The sequence below is a fragment of the Crotalus tigris genome, unplaced genomic scaffold, assembly GCF_016545835.1.
Source record: "Crotalus tigris isolate CLP2741 ecotype Arizona unplaced genomic scaffold, ASM1654583v1 scf7180000024345.2110221, whole genome shotgun sequence".
NCBI lineage: Eukaryota > Metazoa > Chordata > Lepidosauria > Squamata > Viperidae > Crotalus > Crotalus tigris.
This window is the reverse complement of record NW_024100514.1, coordinates 1,152,761-1,172,581: the sequence shown is the minus strand read 5'-3', so window position 1 is coordinate 1,172,581 and position 19,821 is coordinate 1,152,761. Positions and strand designations below refer to the sequence as shown.

Sequence of the window (19,821 nt, the reverse complement as noted above, 5' to 3'; positions counted from 1 at the left end):
GATAGAAAAAGAAAAGGCACCTTACGTCCCAAGATAGTTTAGGGACCTTCATTGCCTCAAATGAAAATTACTAATAAAATAGAGGAACATGTAAATTAATTTTTTTCAGGGGTTTGCCCGCAAACTGGGGTTCTCTTCAAAGCCTATCAGATTTTTCACATTCCATAGCAGGGCTCTGACCATGAGTATTTTTGCTGTAATTCTTTTATCTTAAAAACAACTGTTTGGTAAGAGCATTTTGATTGTTTAGCCACCTGCCATTGCCTGAGAAGTTTCAAAAGTATATTTAACATACAAGTTACTACTGAAACTCTTAAGGGCTGAAATGACATTTTTGGGCATAGTACTGATGTTTTTCAAAAGACAAGAAACTGACTTATCGGAAACAAAGATGTTAATCATATTGAATTATTTTACACACAGTGTTTGAAAAAAAAAGATACAATCAGTTTCAGAATAGGGTTTGTTATTTTGAAAAAGTGAACAAGCATTTCATTAACAATTGAATTACCTTCTGTCCAAACATAGCTGTATTTGTATATGGTAAGCAAATATGCTACAGGATCAAATGAGTTGTTTTATCCAATTCATATGATCTCATAAAAGATTTATTCATCAAATAAGAAATAGCTTTGGAGGTCCTTCCTTAGGAAAAAAAAACGGAGCTCTTTTCAACTTCCTTATTGAGAAATCCAAAAGATCTTACAGAAATATTTCTTTTGCAGAGATATTTCATTTGCCGTTTACATGTACTGAAGGTTGGGGTTTTTTTAAACCACAAATGGGAAACTGTTCCTCAACTGCACCTGTTAGCTGAATGCTTAGGCTCTGTTACTTATCAGCCCCTACCTATTTTTTGTGATAAAGAATTATTCTCACATACATATTATATTATAATCTGGTATATTGACTATTTTAGATGAGTTTCCTGGAGGAAGATTAAATCAGGATATTTCTGAATGCATGTATTAATTTTACAGCAGTCTCCATAATTTTATAATTTATTTCATTAATTTATGCTGTTTGTTTATAGCACCATATAGTACCAGTGTTATATTTTAGATTTTATAGTTTTTTTTAATCACTGAAGTATAATTTTTATAATTAGATCTTAGTGTTATAAAGTCCTATTATCCTATGCTGTAATCCTTGTAATTAATTATTAATATGTTATGCGATATCTTAAATTGTTACTGCTGGGAATGATTTTAAATGTTTTATATTTTATACTGTTTTAAGACTGGCTGACTCACTGATTGATTATACAATGTTTTTGGCATTTCTAACTCTCCGCTGAAAAAAAGAAGTCTGGGCTTGAATAAATGTTTGAACTTAATTGGGACAAATGTAAATTACGTATCTCCTAATTTATTACATTGGATTTTACATCATGTGTTTGGTGTTCCTCAGCCCCATTAAAAGAGGGATAAAATTTAAGATGATGAATTCATTTTCATCACATATAAAGTTTTGTCCTACAGTAATATCACATTGCATAGTCTTTATGTTTTCCTCTTCACAATAGGCGAAATCTAACGATTTTCTGCTGATGAAAGCGTTTCTATCTGTGGCACACCAAAGATGGAGATGCAACTTCATCTTGCATTCTGAAATCTGCTCCAGTGGTCCAATCCCCTTAGAACAGATTTTTAGGCGGAATAGGACGATTTGCCATGGCCAGCTTTCTGTGGGACAACTTGCCATGAAACAATTCAATAATTCAAATTAATTATTTAAAATGATTTAAAACATATTATAATTTTTGTCATTCACATTTCATTTTGTCCCTCTTTTGGCATTGTTTCTTTAATTACTATATACCACCATTTATTCAAGATTAGTGTAACTCTTGTTCCACAGAAAATTGTTCCGTGGCGAGTTTGCTGTGGTGAGTAGTCTTAGACTTAGACCCATTGGGAGGGTGCAAAAGGAGCAGAAAGTCCAATCAGTGGACTTTAAAACCAGGTGGGCAATGTTAAGCTTCATCCGTTTAAAACTAGACGAAATGGAAGTACAGAAATTATATCTTAAATTAGTGAAATAAACTTTGTTACAAAAATAATTACCGAGTTGAGTAGGATTTTCCTTCAGTTAATTGCTGTTTAATAGCTAATTATATTTAAAAGACTGCAACTGTTAAATACGGTGCAGGATGAAAAGAACTTGCTTTTATCTTAATCATCTTTAAGTGGTATATACCTAAACAAAACACCTACCGTACTAAGTTTTAGGAGAAGATTCCAAAGGCTGTATTTCCAATAACAGAATTGGTGGGATCCTTCAAACTCTGGCTCTAAGCCAGAGTTCCCAAACCTTTTCGGCTTTGCGGGCCGGCCCAGGGGGCGGGGGGAGAGGGGACGGTTCAGCATGCAGGCAGGCAAGCATGTGCATGGGCATGTACAGCTACATTTGTGTGAGTAGTGGGCATGCGTGGCTGCCGCTCGCTCAAATGGAGCACTCTCACCCGCCACTTCCGTAGCCCAGTTCCGAAAAGCTCAAGGCCTGGTAGTGGCCTGTGGCCGGGGGTTTGGGAACCCTGCTCTAAGCAACGACACCATTTGCTTAACATCGGATCTTCCAATACAAATGAATATTCTGCAGATCAAGAATGTTGCAGAATAGGCTAAAGACATCTGAAATTCTATGAAATTAGCAGAACAAAAACTCCTCTATGGGATAAGGGATAGAGATTATTAAAAAGGGATACTATACTAAGCACTGTTAAGAACTGGACAAATATTTCTTCAGAAAAAAATGTCAATACGTTCTTTGATTGATTCCATTATCAGTATAGAAATAATTTACATACTACTACAAGCAAAAAGAGAAGAAGAAATACAGTTTAACTGTTTGCAGAATTGTGCAATTTGCACATTCTTTTTGGATGAGTTATTAGGAAATTCACCGCCACAACCAATAAAAGGGAGGGCGCAAGGAGGGTCCAATAAGAGCTGGACCATGTTTGCTTTTCATGAAAAGGGGCCCCCAGTATTGATCAGCTTGTAGCTTTGGATATTGCTATTTGAGGTACAGGTTGTCCTCGACTTACAACAGTTCATTTAGTGACTGTTCCAAGTTACAACAGCACTGAAATAAGTGATTTATGACCATTTTTCACACTTATGACCATTGTGAAAATGCTGAGGGGAAAGGGAGAGTTTCCAAGCTGAGCCATGCTGGCTCAGGAATTCTGGGAGTTGAAGTCCACCAGTCATAAAACAGCCAAGGTTGCCAACCCCTGACATAAGCTAATCATGAGAGGTAGTGCCCGTAGAAATGAATGAAGAAATACATGACATTTGTCCATTCACTTCTGAAAAGAAAATGTCACTCGGCAGTATTTGCTTTGGCTAGAGACTTCAGCCTGAGATCTAACTGACCATGTTTACCGTCAGAAACAGAACATATGCTTGTATTTTCCAAGAAACACCTTTGAAGTTGAGTAATATTTTAACCATTCAACTACTCTTTAACAAACCGTTTCATAAGCACACGGCGTCAATAATCAAATTGGATTTTTTGTCTCTAAATATATAATGTATCTCATCAGACACACATTTTTTCTGATAACATAGAAATATTTTAAGGACAGCTGTACAACATTGGAAAAAGATAAATCTAAACATTGCAGTGTTAAAAAAGAAAACGAATCTACACATTTATTTAGAGGACTAATTCAGCTTTCAATATCTTATTATTATAATATATTTAATACATATAATTTGTGATCATCTACAATTTATAATAAAAGCCAGTTGGGCATAATGGTTAAGATTCCAGGCTAGAAACTAGGAGGCCACGAGTTCAAGTCCTGCCTTAGACATAAAGCCAGTTGGGTAATCCTGGGCCAGGTTCTCTCTCTCAGTCCAAAGGAAAAGGCAAACCTGAAATCTCACCAAGAAAACCTCAGGGATTGGTACCTGGCACTTGCCAGGAGTCAGGATTGATTTGAAGGTACACAGATAATCACAATTTATAGCAATGAATTTATTTGTGGTGTACTTCACCATTAATTGCTAATGTTCATAAAATCCAGACATTAATGGATTTAGTTCTTTAATTGTTCTCTTTCTGGTCAACAAAAAGAATACTGGATTTCTCTCTTTGATCCAGATTTTCTACATATAATTTCAGAATTTGCAAGTGAAAGTGTGTGTGTGATGCAGTACATGACTTTTGCTCATCAGTAAAATGAGTTATTCCTCACTAGTAATAAAATAAAATATTCAGTAAAATTTAACTATCTCAGATTATTAAATCATAAAGGATACAAGAAGTTTTGCATTATTTGTTTTGACATAACTGCTAGATTGGTCACAAAAATTCTATCAACAGAAGAAAGCTTCTTCTCCTCCTCCCAATCTGGGCTGAGAGCGATGCAAAGTCATCCAGATGACTTCTGTGCCTAAGGTAGGATGGGACTTGGGTTTCACCCCTTCCCCACCATGCCCCCGCAATTCTCAATTCTACAGATACAAACAAATAAAACAAATGGTTTTCTAGATTTTGTCATTGCTTAATTCAACTATGTACAAGGTAATTTCCCTTCCAAAGCAAAACCTTGGTTCTAATGCCTAGTTTTGAAAGTTACATGGAGGATACGGACACCTAGGCATACATGTGAGAAACAGAAGACCTAATAAAAAAGATACACACTGTATACCAGGTGTGCAAGGCATCATCATGCTTTCAAAAGGAAAAGTGGAAAGAAGGGGGATTAGTTGGGTTTAATGGGATGAAGAATTATAGGAGAGAAAGCATAGTTAAGACTGAAGAAATTTATGGTCAGAACAATAGATTTCTGCTACAATGACAGGTCGCTAAGCAAAATTGACACATATTTATGTCACTAGGTGAGTGACACAGGTCGCTAAGCAAAATTGACACAGGTCGCTAAGCAGAATTGACCCATATTTATGTCACTAAGTGTGTGTGTGTGTGTGTGTGTGTGTGTGTCTGTGTGTCTGTGTGTACAGGTGCTATACACAGGTAGTACTCGACTTATGACCACAATTGAAAATTTCTATTGCTGAGACAGTTGTTAAGTGAATTTTGCCCCATTCTATGACCTTTCTTGCCATAATTGTTAAGTAAATCACTGCAGATATTAAGTGAATCACTGTGGTTCTTAAGTGAATTTGGCTTTCCCGCTTGTCAGAAAGTCACAAAAGGTGATCACATGACCCCGGGACACATGCAACCATCATACATATATGAACCAGTTGCCAAGCATCCAAATTCTGATCACATGACCCTAAGGATGCTGCAACGGTCATTAAGTATGAAAAACGGTCGGAAGTCACTTTTTTCAGTACTGTTATAGTGCCTAATGATCATTAAACAAGTAATTGTAAGTTGAGGACTACCTGTATTCAAATTTGGTCCATCACTCCCCTAACACATTATTGTTTCTAGCATCATTTCAGTGACTATTCAAGGGGACAATTTCCCCATCCTATGCTGAAGAATGAACTTTCAGCATGAGACATGAAAAGCTGTTTCTTCTAAGTCAGTGGTTCTCAACCTGTGGGTCGGGACCCCATTTGGGGTCGAACGACCATTTCACGGGGGTCGCCATACAATGCAGTCCGCCATTTTTTCCCCCTTTTCCTTAGCTGTGCTACTCCCTTTTATTCTATTGGCTTTTGAAAAGCCAATAGAATAGACTCTCTTGAATAGAGTCTAATTCTATTGGCTTTTAAAAGCCAATAGGAATTGTCCAGGCTGTCTCTGCCCTGCTGAGCCCGCCAAAAGTCCCATTCTGTAAACGGTGCTGCACCAGTTGAGTAGTCCTCGACTTACAACCGGTTGGGGGTCACGGCATTAAAAAGGTTGAGAACCACTGTTGTAAGTGATTTGGGAAGGGCAGTCCCTTCAGAGCAGCGGTTCCCAATCTTTTCTACACCCCGCACCCCTAGAACGCTTTTGATATATTCTCGCACCCCTTACAAAAGTTCAAAATAATGGCATCAAATTATGCATATACACTATCATTTTGAAAACCCAAGTTTTCACACCCCCTGGAATATCGTCTTGCAACCCTGGTTGCGAACCTCTGCTTTAGAGGATCAAGAGGAAAGAGAAACCGGATATCTAGCATATCGTTCCATCAACATTAGGGAGCAGACTGTAATCTTTAATAAAATACATTGCTTAATGTTTAACAGACAAAACAGTTTGTTCAGCATCAGTTCTTTGATACTGAAAGTTCAAGCTTGGAGAAATGTGCAGTTCCAGTCCTTGGAGAAGGCCCTGCATGAACATACAGTAGTAATGATGGCAGTCCGTGTATCTTATATCTTATAGTAGGCATTTGCAATTTTTTGCCAGTCATGGGTGCCTTCTATAGTTTTAATAGGAGCAAGAGCTGTAGTACATGGGGCTATATCATACATGTGGGTCTTTTGGGGGGGTGAATTTGGAGTCTGATTTAGGATTTATTTCTCCTCCCATCCACCTAAAAATGGCAGGAAACCATTCTACCAATTTGATAGCAGTGGTCAGAAAAGAACACAGCAGCCACAAACAACAACAACAAAATACCAGCTTTTTTTCTGTTGCCCCAGGGTTCTGCCTCAGAGGACTTTTCAATGTTGAAGTGAAAGGAGATGGTTCTGCTTTATGGGTATACATAAGAGCTCCCTGCAGCTGTCTGTTGCAACCCACGTTGAACTTTTTCTCTAGACCAGTGGTTCTCAACCTTTTTAATGCCACGACCCCCAACCGGTCATAAGTCGAGGACTACTCAACCGGTCGTAAGTCGAGGACTACTCAACTGGTGCAGCACCGTTTGCAGAATGGGACTTTTGGCGGGCTCAGCAGGGCAGAGACAGCCTGGACAATTCCTATTGGCTTTTGAAAGCCAATAGAATTAGACTCTATTCAAGAGAGTCTATTCTATTGGCTTTCAAAAGCCAATAGAATAAAAGGGAGTAGCGCAGCTAAGGAAAAGGGGGAAAAAATGGCGGACTGCGTTGTTTGGCGACCCCCGTGAAATGGTCGTTCGACCCCAAATGGGGACCCGACCCACAAGTTGAGAACCACTGCTCTAGACCTTTAGCACATAAAACAGCTACGAATAGCTTCAGAATGGGGGATGCACTACTTAATGCCTCAGGGATAAAAGCAGCTGTTGGAGAAGGACGACATCTCTAAGACAAGTGCCTTAAAGTGCAGCCACAGCTTTGCCAATGGCTGTCATCTTTCTATCCACTGGCAGATGGGAAAGGAAGATAGGCTGGGCCCAAAATCTCAACCCACCTTTCTAGCCAGATATTTTTACACCAGCCCCTCTCCCTTCTTTACATACCCCCCACACCTACCATACCCTGTGGGAGGGGGTTGCCTTGAATTCTTTGCCCACTTAGACTCTTTATATCAGGGGTCTCCAACCTTGGCAACTTTAAGACTTGTGGACTTCAATTCCCAGAATTCCTCAGCCAGCCAAGCTGGCTGAGGAATTCTGGGAGTTGAAGTCCACAAGTCTTAAAAGTTGCCATGGTTGAGGACCTCTGCTTTATGTGATCTATGAGCCTCATCCTGCCTCTGTGAGTGATTAACTTGTGATTTGGGAAAAGAGGTGGGTGGTACATTACAATTTGTGTAGTTGCCTAAGTTTTCCTTCTTGCCAAACGCAGCAGAGCCTGTATTGGATTAAAGGACTGATGGTTATATTACGATGAATGGAAGAGGAACCAAGAACTAGCTGTGTTTTCCAGCTGTTTGTTCATGGCCAGCTGGGGAACTCTGAGAGGTGGAGTCCACAAATCTTAAAGTTGCCAAAGTTGGACACCCCTGCTTTAGAAAAAAAAAAGTTTAACATAGGTTGCAACTAACAGGTGCAGGGAGCTGTTACATGCATCCATAAAGCAAAACCATCTCCTTTCACTTCAACATTAAGAAGTGATTCGTAGCAGAGGTTCCACTACATTTACAAAGTAATTATTATTCCCAATCTGATCACTAGTCCATTCAGAACCAGTCTATATTGGGTTCCAGTATGGGTACATATCAGGTACATATCTGGAGGCTACCATCCTGGAAAGGCTGATGTACAGGATTGTAGCATAACAACATCAACAAAAAAACCTCTCACTTATTTTGTTTAGATGGCCTTTTAAAGACAGCTCTCATTTCATTTTATCCTATCTCACCCTTATTATTATTTTTATAAATAACTCAGGGTAGTGAACATACTTAATATTCCTTCCTCCTCCTATTTTCCCCACAATAACAACCTTTTGAAGTGGGTTGGGTTGAGAGAGAAGGTTTGGCCCCAAATCACCCAGCCAGCTTTCGTGCCCAAGGCAGGACTAGAACTCACTCCAAAATTGGGTCCCAGGCCAAACTAAGCTGGGTCATGTCAAGGTCGCTGACTACTTTTGAAAACAAGAGATTAAAACAGATAAATGGGGGGCAAGGGTGAGAGAGGAAAAAGGAGCATGTTTGCCATATCACTTCCAAAGTGTAAACTGAGTAGGGAACATGGTGCCTTCCAGATGTTTTGGACGTTATCCATGCCAGCTGGCTAATGCCCAGAGACTGTAGTATTTTTAAATCAATGCATCTGAAAAGCATCTGGTTGGCTATCCCTTGATTGCTGTCTAGCATGTTGATGTTAAGATGTATGTCCAATGGAGTGAGCATGCTCCAGGTCCCATCTTTAAAGCGATGCCATCTGATGGACCCAAATAGCGTGTATTTTTTTTCTTGCAGTGTCTGCCCTCTACAATTGCAACACCCACCCCACCCTCAGTTTGAATATCCCTGACCTGCTGTCCTTTAAACAGGGCTTGAAGACCTGACTCTTACAGGGTTAAGTCAGGTATCTGTACACCTGAATGAGATTGTTCTGGATTCTGTTTTTAATTTGTATGCCATCCGGGGCTGTTGTGAGCTGGGCAGCCTTACCAGCCTGACAAATAAATACTGAAGCAGTGCTAGATCTTGGCCTGAGAAGCTTGACCTATACTGCAAAAAAGGGGATCTCATGTCCATATGTTAAACAGGCAGTATCATTGCATGTAATTTTCATCATTCTTCCACTTCTCATCCAGCTATCTACAACATGCAACAATCTTGCAAGTAGCAATTACAAGTGAAGTCTGTAAGTCTATAAAACGAAATGAGAGGCACAGGGTCTACAAGTAATGACAATTATTTCAGTACGTCATCTCTGAGTTTTATGAGTCATAATAATTTCAACCATCCTCTTTGACTTATTTATTTAACTTCTGTGTATTTGCAACTTATTTTCAGTTTGAATCTCCGGTTGTTTATTAAATTTGAAAGAGAAATAGGATTCTAAATTTGACATAGTTTTCTAATAAAGAACAACATAAAGTGATTATCTCTCATTTATTCCATTATGCCTCTTCTTCCAAATGTTCTTATGTTCAAGTAAAGGAGTCTAGTAAGGACTCCTTTAATCACAACACTGACCGGAATTCTCAGCCATAAATAACCACTATTCACAATATAACTGACTTGTTTCCATCCATTATCGTTACATTACCTACATGAGAATTTTGTAAGAATGTCTTGCCCACTAATTAGCCAAATACACACAATCCAAAACTTACAGACCCTCTTACTGCCTTCAAATTAAAACAAAAGAGCCTAGGAAGAAAATGAGCCTAGGGAAACCCACTAGTGACCCCTTTATCTTCATTTATTTTTAATTGCAAATAATATATTTTCTTATTTTGCTTGGGATACCCTTTCCTGTAAAAATGCTCTAGCACAGTGATTCTCAACCTGTGGGTCGGGACCCCATTTGGGGTCGAATGACCATTTCACGGGGGTCGCCAAACCACGCTGTCCGCCATTTTTTCCCTTTTCCCTAGCTGCCCTACTCCCTCTTATTGGTGGCCACACCCACTTGGGGGTCACCACAACATGGGGAACTGTATTATGGGGTCACGGCATTAGAAAGGTTGAGAACCACTGCTCTAGCACAATATTTATCCAAGGCTAAAATATTTAGATTGTGATTTATGTTAGAAGTATCAGATTTAGGCTGCAAACCTCCAGACCACTTTTAAGTGGGAGTTAAGATTGTTCAGTTTAGCCACAATTCTTACAGCCAACACTCTCATAGTGCCATTTCTTTTTTTTCTTCTTCCTATGTCAACGTATCAGTGATATCAACATTTTGTTATTTCTGGATTTTGATGCATGTAACATAAAATATTATATATGTTTCTATATCATAAAAGGTTTAATGTACTATAAAAAACCTGAATTTAAAGGTCTCTGTTAAAGTCTGCTAACATAGATTGCTTTTTTAAAACAGCACCATCAAAATCAAAAGTCATGCAAAGCAATCACAGATCTGCTAGGCCATGAAAACCATAGTAACTAATACATACAGACTAAAATTCAGTCACAGCACCAACTTGTTGGAATTTTAGTATTTTAGATTGAGATGCGCTAAAACCCAAGTGACTTTCACAAGCAAGCCAGAACTTCTGATGGCCCTGCGTGATAGCAAAGGCAAACACTGGTAGGAATGGCAATTTTAACATTTTATGTCTTTTATCTAATTATTATGGAACACAAGAAAATATTACCTTTAAAGAACTGTTTCTGATTATCTATAGCCCTCCTGTAGTTCCTGTTTATTGTTTAACAGAGCTGTATGTTCAGAACAAGTTGTTTTCCACAGCTCATCAGAGGCAACACATAATCCTATGAGACTAAAATCCTAAGCATGCTTATTTGGGAATCATATCACTGAAGGCAGCAAGACCTGCTTTTTGCTAAATGGCACATGTATATACGTTGTGCATAAAACAATACTGATCACAAATGTCTTTAAAAAAATACTCTGAAGTTTAGTTTTTGTAGAAATGTTGTACACCTGAGTGGGAATTACTCTCTACAATAGCATAGAATTAACTCTATGATCCTATGATCTGATACCCAGAAGGATTTCGGCCCAGGTATTGTGCCGTTAGAATCACTGTGCTAGAACATGAATATTCTAAAGTCTTCCATATGTTTTCAGTTTCATGGTGCCCAGTTAAACAAACTGAACAATTCAATGAATGGATACAATAATCAATTCTGCCCATCAAACTTCGGCAGTTAAATGAAAATATAACGGGCTATTTTTTTTATTAAAACAAGTTTGTTACATTTCTTTTCTATAGTATTACAAAATGCTTGAAGGGATACCACAATTTAACCAGGCTGCAGCAACTGTTCCCTAAGCCAGGGGTCTTCAAACTTGGCCCTTTTATGACTTGTGGACTTCAACTCTCAGAATTCCTCAGCCAGGCACGCTGGCTGAGGAATTCTGGGAGTTGAAGTCCACAAGTCATAAAAGAGCCAAGTCTGAAGACCCCTGCTCTAAGCCATCCTATCTGCCACTCAAATAATGTAGGTTTTACATTTTCCTATCGAAGGTTCCTACGATAGGAACTTTCCAGTTTGATAGAAATAATAAAAACACAAGGTATAAGAAAAAGTTAAAAATTAGGGGCTAAAATAAATTCTAAAGCAAGTTAAGGGTTGAAGGCCTAAAGAAAGAGATGGTTCTTTACAGAACTGCTAAACCTGAGGCACTTAGCCTGGGAGTAAGAGAGGAGGAGCTTGTGTGTGCCAGGATGGTAAGTCTTTGGTAGCTGGATATCTTCAGAGGAGGCTTTCCTGCAGCTCTTAACAACCTGATAGATTTGTAATAAGAGAGGCTCTCCTTATGTTAGTCAGTCTTAGGTGGAACTTTACGGTTTAAAGGTCGACATCTTTAATGGTGCCCAATAAATAACTGGCAGCAAACATAGTCAGAGCAGGCATTGTTATAACCCATGTATCTTGCAATTATGAGCAGCATGGCTGCTACATTTTTTTATTACAGGTAGTCCTCGATTTACAACAGTTCCTTTAGTAACCGTTCAAAGCTGCAACGGCACTGAAAAAAGTGACTTATCACCGTTTTTCACAGTTACGGCCTTTGCAGCATCCCCATGTTCATGTGATCAAAATTCAGATACTTGGCAACTGGTTCACACTGATGACCGTTGCTGCGACCCAAGGTCATGTGATCAGCTTTTGTGACCTTCTGACAACCAAAGTCAATGGAGAAGGCAGATTCCCTTAACAACCGGGTTACTAACTTATTCATTTAACAACTGAGGTCATAAAATGGCCCCAAACTCACATAACAAATGTCTCACTTAACAACAGAAAGTTTGGGCTCAATTGTGGTCATAAGTCAAGGACTACCTGTACTGCCAACTTACAGACAATTGTCATAGAGCACCTGGCATAGTCAAGATGGGAAATAACTAAGAAGAAAATAACCTTTGCCAAATCTGATTGGTTCAGGAAGGGTTGTAGCGGGCACATTATATGTAATTGTGTAAAAGGATGCCTTGCCGTAGTTGCCAGCTGGGCAGTACTTCCAGACAGTAAACCTGCTTACTCACTGGAACATATTTCTGTCCCAAATGGGGTAAACCTCAGTTCCTTAATCCTAGTTACCAATGGGATCATCATATTGTCTAGATTTAATTTACGGTTTATTTATTTATTAAATTTACATGCTGCCCATCTCCTTTTGAGAACGAAGATGATTGTCTATGGAGATTCTCAGTCATCCAGGTCATGGTTCTCCTAAAGGTGATTTTTTTTCAAGAGGCAACTGGACCGTCTTCGTTTCTGCTTGAAGACATTTTGCTTTTCATCCAAGAAGCTTCTTCAGTTCTGAAAGAATAAATTTCATTCAGGACTGAAAATTCTTCTTGGCTGAGAAGCAGAATGTCTTCAAGCAAAAACAAAGACGGTCCAGTTGCCTTTTGAAAAAGCAACTTTGGAACAACAAAGATGATTGTACCAAGATTAGGGGACTGGAGGCTAAAACATATAAGGAACGGTTGATGGAATTGGGTATGTCTAGTTTAATGAAGAGAAGGACGAGGGGGGACATGATAGCAGCGTTCCAATATCTCAGGGGCTGCCACAAAAAAGAGAGTGTCAAGCTATTTTCCAAGGCGCCTGAAGGCAGGACAAGAAGCAACGGGTGGAAACTAAGCAAGGAGAGAAGCAACCTAGAACTAAGGAGAAACTTCCTGACAGTTAGAACAATTAACCAGTGGAACAACCTGCCTCCAGAAGCTGTGAATGCTCCAACACTGGAAGTTTTTAAGAAGAAACTAGATAGCCATTTGTCCGAAATGGTATAGGGTTACCTCCCTGAGCAGGGGGTTGGACTTGATGACCTTCAAGGTCCCTTCCAACGTTGTTGTTGTTATTATTATTATTATTGTTGTTGTTGTTGTTGTTCCTCATCCATTATCAGACTTGGGTAATGCTCAGGGAATTGGAGGAAAGAAAAAATAGAACTGGATGTTAACAGTATATTGAGAGCACCCCACTTCTAAACTCCAGAAGACCCCTCCTCAGTGGGTGTATATGTTTGTGTGTGTGTCTGTGTGTGTTTCCACTGAGGGGTCCTTTTCAACCCAACCTAACAGAAAACACTAGGAGTACAAAACAGCATCCTGAAGGCCAGTTCTGTGAGTTATGAAGATGGCTATCACCGACACTCTCACCCTTCCTGTTTAACATCTATACAAGGCTTCTGGATGAGGTCAGCTTTCAGTTGGGGTCTGATTTCATCAGTATGCTGATGACACCCAGTTATACCTTTTGGCCCTGGGACAATAATGTAATGCTGTCAAGGTCTTATTCAAGTGCTTGGAATCTTTTTGTGAGTCTGGCTAGGAAAGAATAGGCTCAACCCTGACATGATGTAGTGGCTGTGGATGTCTGGATCACCCAAGTCTGGAGTGGTTTCTCTCTTTAGTCCTGAGTGGGGTCAACCTTCTTCCTTCAGCCCTGGTACATAATTTGGGGGATTTCTTGAACTTGTGTCTCCTGCTCAAGCAGCAAGTGGAAGCTTGAGCCCTTTGCACATGGCACATGGGCCTCCTCACCTTTGGCCACCTTATATTTTTATTGTGGCTACGCTCTCTACATGGGGCTGCCCTTCTAGTCCATTTGGAAGGTGCAGCTGATCCAAAAAGTGTCTTCATGGGCAGCTATGAGTGTGCCGTGGTATGCCCATATAATATCTCTGCTTTGTGAGCTAAATTGACTACCAGTAGTCTTCTAGGTGTAATTCAAGGCACTGGTTACCTGGCCTAGGAGCTGTTATTTCAGGGAGCATTAATTTCAGTAGTTTCTGCTCATCCTATTTGGCAGAGCTGATATGGTCCCATTGATTGAGTGGTATCATCTGATGGGACTCAGGAGATGGGCTTTCTCTGTCGTGGAGCCTGTCCTTTAGAACGGCATTCCTTGATATTCCTGTGGTCCCCAACCTTATTTAAAATGAACCTTCAAAACCTGGCCACTGCCCCAGCTCTTAAAGTTATGTAATTCTGGCAATGAAGACAGTTTGCTACTGGCTGGAGGAAATCAGTAATTCTGACTGCTAGCATGTAGAGACAAAAATTTTATCCCATTGATCCTTGATTGTGTGTTATATGAATAGATATAATGGGATGGATAGATAAACCACACGTGTGTTTGTGCAAAAGTGTGCACCTCTGTGCTTATGGCCTCAATCCACCAGTTAACACACACTGTAGACAGATGCTATGTGGAGCTTATCCCCCTCCATAAGATGAAATAGGAATCCAAAAGGAGATAATATGGGTGAGGGGAAGGGAATTAAAACAAGATTCTGCCTTGAACTATTTTACTATGTACTACTTTAAATATCAGCCAACACTAATCAGGTAGCTTCTACCATACCATGCTATCACAACGATAGCAATGGCACAAAAAAAAAAACCAACCCACTCTTATTTCCTGAGATGCAAACAAAATAAATTCTATAAAACATGTTTGGATCCTAGTAAGTTATGATTACAGAAATGTGTAAAGCAGAATTGCATGCTTTTGATGCACCAAGAGCCTTTCCATTGTTAATAATTAGTATTATTGTTTACCATTACCAGTATCCAGCAGGAAAGTCTTCCTGACACATAACATCTGGGTGATTTACCTGTTTGGTTTATTAACTCTTAATTAAAATAGTAGCGTATATCAAGAGTTAATAAACCAAATAGGTAAATCATCTGGATGTTTTTTTGTCAGGAAGACTTTCTTTCTGGATGTTGCTAATGGTAAACAATAATGCTGATTATTATGAACATTAAAATAGCAATGTTCAAAGTGTCATACAAATTCAACAAGCCTATGCCAGATGCAACAGGTACATATTAGAAGCCAAGAACATATTTCTATGAAAAATGTGGTCTATGACTACCACAGAAAAAGCAACATGCATAATTTCCTATAAAGGATGCTGATCCTATCTCTGGTAGAAACGGATGCTCTACTGAGAAATTAGAAGCTATCTGTCTTTGCTTTTCCTAACTTCATTGGTCAATTGCTAGGCTGGTGGGCGATGAGAGAAGACGCTCCAGGGGGAGAAGTGTCTGTTCCAAGAGCATTCCTGAATGTTTAGGAATTCTCGAATGGGTTGCTTGGGAAAAGCATTCACTTTTGGAATCATTTCCTGATGCCTGGAAATACATAACCTTTTGGGACTGATCTCTCTTAAGAGAGAAGAGGACATGGGATGCAAACCTCCTTGCTTTGCCTTTAGGTAACTCCTTAAAAAGCCATGAATGACCAGACCCCAGACCCTGGAGTTAAAATCGATTCAGATGTAGGCTCTCCTTGATCATGAAAAATAAAATGTATTTTCGTGGTAAGTTTACTCTGGCTGAACAGTATGATCCCTTGTTTAAGTGAAACAAGGCCCTCCCAGTCTGATTATTTACTTATGTTCAGAAAGCAAATGGAAGAAAGAAAAGAGAAGCAATGTACATAACTGGTATAGAAGACACAATAACCCTATAGGCCACTCCCAATGCTGTCTTAATGCAATCATGATGAAGAAAGATTGAAGGGATCCTTCTATTAATTAAATAGTGTAAGTAAAGATATATGCCAAATGCAAAAGCTTATCCTAGGAGCCAATGCATTTGGCATATATCTTTACTTACACTATTTAATTAATAGAAGGACCCCATCAATCTTTCTTCATCATGATTGCATTAAGACAGCATTGGGAGTGGCCTATAGGGTTATTGTGTCTCCATTGTGTCTGGGTTCCCAGGTATACTGGACAGAAGGTAGAGTCAGAATGTAAATTACCTTTGCAAATATTTTACTGAACTTAGTCTCTGATCCTGCCTCTGTTTTTGATGGGAACACAATTTCAATTAACTGTCATCCATCTATCAACTATTTATTTATATCCTGCCTTTATTTTTTTTTAAAAAAATAACTCAAGATAGCAAACATACCTTATGTTCCTTCCTCCTCCTATTTTCCTCACAACCACCACCCTATGAATTAGAGGAAACATCATTTGTATTTCTGAGAACCTGCCCTGGACATCTGGGCAAGGCAAATATTTAGGACAGCATTCACACCACAACGCAAGCAATCAAAATGATCATCCTGGATGCCCTATGATTCACGTAGCTTATTTTGTCAGCTAGTGCTCTAATTACATTGCTAGGTTACAAGATGACAGTGTGCGTGCGTTTAAAAAACAAGTCACTAAAATATGTTTAATGGAGAAGAAGGAATGGTTATTTTTATAAAATAATTTACATTAAAAGAGGAGCGGAAGAAAATGTGACCTATCGTATGTCAAATAAGAGCTAAAAACATTTTAATGTGATTAAGCATAAAATAATTGTAAGATTTTCAGTGCTTTCTTTGACTTTCTACTCCTGTTCAGTGTGATTTTAAAATTCCATATTTATCCTGCTCTTCCACAAGGAAGGTCTTCTATGTACCCTCACAGAATCAGGCCTGATTTCAATAATCTTGCCTGCAGATTAGATACTGGATTGAAGAGGCTAACTTTAAGGGTCTTTGGATAATGCAGTTGCTCCAGAAAACAATCTACATTAGATTATATTCAGCCTGTTCTGCTGGGAGCACACTGGTTGCCAATTTGTTCCTAAGCACAATTCAAAGCACTGATGATGATTAAGTTTAAAGCCGTAAAGTAATGGTCAGGAAAGAGATAAGCTCTTGCATCTGAGAAGGGCGCTAACTGAAAAAAAAGATACACTAAATGGTGATCTGCAATTCCCAACATACTAAGAAATGTGAGTAGGTAGAAGACAAAAAGAAAATTATACTATCTCCGAAATATTAATGATTATTCTTTGTTAGTATATGGTAAGATAGATGTACATGATATGGATATATTTTCTTCCATTCAAACATATTTGATTCTGCCTGGGCAAGTACCTATAGTTTTCTTACAAGAAGTGATTTGCCATTGCCTCTTTTCTAGGGCTGAAAAAAAAAATGACTGGTTTAAGATCACCTAGCTGGTATCGTGTCCAAGGCAGGATTAAAATTCACAGTCTCCCAGTTTCTAGATTGATGCCTTAAGTACTAAACCAGGCGTCTTCAAACATGCCTGGCTGAGGAATTCCTGGAGTTGAAGTTTACAAGTCATAAAAGGGCCAAGTTAGTTCTTTATAAAGAACTATCTTAGTTCTTTATAAAGCTGACTCAGTTTGCTCATACAAATTATAGAGCAACGTTGCTGAGCATACATACTGTATAATGCGCCAGAAGCACTTTGCAATTGGATTCATACACACTTGAAGATCACTCATAATTAGTGGGTTTAACTTTATATAGCAAGAAAGAATAGTGAAATCAGAAGTAAGTTTCCATTGAACTCTATGCACAATTTTCAAGACAGCCTAAATATTTGTCAATTTTACTCATCAAAATTATTCTGATTTTCCTCACAACTAAAATCTTGACAACCTTTCAAATAACCCCCCAAGCACAAACAGCAAAACAGTAATAAAAAACTATCTAATTTTCTAAATGTTTCTAACTTAGGAAATGCATGAATATTTGTTTTGCAGGGACAGAAATAATCATAAATATAATGCAAGCAAATTAATACAGATCCTTTGGTTCATGACTAAATATAAGCATTGTTTTTTTAAAGGTGAACATCTAGCCAGATATTTTCAAAATGGCAAAACATTTTTCATGAAATTAAAGAAATACTGTATACTATATAATGTTTTGTTAATACTGAAATATGGGTAACCCCTTTCTCAACTTCACCAAAATGATGACAGAGAAAGAGCTTTCTTAAATTATTTTTCCATATTCCAATCCATATTGCTTTATTAAATTTGTATGTCATAGTACAAACACCACTGTACAAATACCAATTTGAAACCACTGTGTCCTATCTTTATAATGGTTGTGCCATCAGGCACCGGCATACTCTGTTACCAGAATATGTGGCAGACCCCATGGGATAGTTGTGCTGATGGCTGGAATATTTTTTTTTTTTTAACCTTGGATGCTCATTGATATTTATAGTGACATTATTTTATCTTTTTAATTGCTATTCCCTATCTAGAATCATATGGTTGAGATGGTGGCCATATATCCTGAAATAACTAAATGGTGAAAATTACTTTCATTAAAGACAAAGACTAATGTGTTAACTTCTAATGATGTAACACCTCAATTTGGGGGTAGGTGTTAGCATCAATAACTATACTGGTATTGAGTATTTTACTTTTAGGAAGATAAACAGGATTACAATTATATATCAACAGGTTTGCATTTCCAGAACTGTCCATCAGGGATAACAAAGAACCACAATTAATTTACAATCCTTTTTCTATTTTCTAAATTAAGCTGAGAAGTTGGGCCGTAGGGAGAAGGGATGGGAGGAAGGATCCACAGGGCTTCAGAAACCCCTTATTAGCTCAATTGCAGAACTGTGAATTTATAAAAAGTGGTGGAATGATCTGCTTTATCTCTATTAAGTGGGAGCAAAATTTCTCAGAATCCAAGCTTTGATAAATTGACTCACAAAAATGCCAGCTATAAAAAATCACTGGCTAGGACAGTGATGGAGAACCTTTTAGAGACCGAGTGCCCAAACTGCAACCCAAAACCCACTTATGCATCGTCGGGTGCTGGTTGGGTGTGGCCCATTGGCTGGGTGTGGCCAATTGGGTGGGCGTGGCTGCATTGGTAACGGCAGACTGGGATTAAAAAGTTCAATCAATTCCAACTTTGCAAGATCTTTTTTTCTCCGCGAGAAGTTGAAATTGACTGATTGATTGAACTTTTTTGCACACGGCGGTGGAGGCCTAAAGTGAAAAAGTTTTATAAAACCCAGCTGAAGGCCTAGGACTGGGGCGATGGCGCGCGTGCCCACAGAGAGGGCTCTGAGTGCCGCCTCTGGCATCCGTGCCATAGGTTTGCCACCACTGGGCTAGGGCAATCAGCAAACAGCCAAGATGTTTCCATCCAAAAATATGCCCCCCCACACACAACAAAGAAGACAAAAAAATATTAGAAAAGCCATTAAGTCAATGGTTCATACTGTCCAATGTTCTCTGGACCAAGAAGTGCCCATAACATGACACAGATGAGGAATTTCCACTGATGCCTTTCTAAGTAGACCCTGCAGCATAAAGCCACCTGTTAGAAATCTGCCTAGTCAATCTTCTCAAACAATCTTTTCAAACAATCTAACATGAGAACACCATCCTATCCAGCGGCAGCAGATCCCACAACTTAATTAAGCATTGTCCGAGAAATTATTGTTATTGGCTCTGAATTTCCCTATATTTTGCTTTAACAGACGACCCCATCTTTAACGCTATAAAAAGTGGGAGAAAACTTTTTTTTCTGAATGGGTTTTCCAAGCTGTGCTGAATTTATAGAGCTCTACCATGGTAGTCTCAGTTGTAGTCTTCCAACTTAGTTTTTCTGTGAGTG

At 38.8% G+C, this 19,821-nt stretch overlaps 1 protein-coding gene across 3 annotated transcripts in view; it reads right to left on the bottom strand.

Moving 5' to 3' along the window:
• Positions 1 to 19,821, bottom strand: part of ERN1 (endoplasmic reticulum to nucleus signaling 1) — an 84,088-nt gene that overhangs the window by 62,729 nt on the left and 1,538 nt on the right. The window contains exon 1 of one of the 3 annotated variants that reach the window (XM_039326849.1): positions 2,217 to 3,133. The exons of 1 other annotated variant lie outside the window; for it this stretch is intronic. In XM_039326849.1, the coding sequence (XP_039182783.1) occupies positions 2,217 to 2,369 (153 nt within the window). In that variant the 5' untranslated portion in view covers positions 2,370 to 3,133. Of the gene's footprint in view, positions 1 to 2,216; positions 3,134 to 19,821 lie in introns of those variants that run through there. One more of the 3 variants, XM_039326850.1, reaches the window with a different exon arrangement.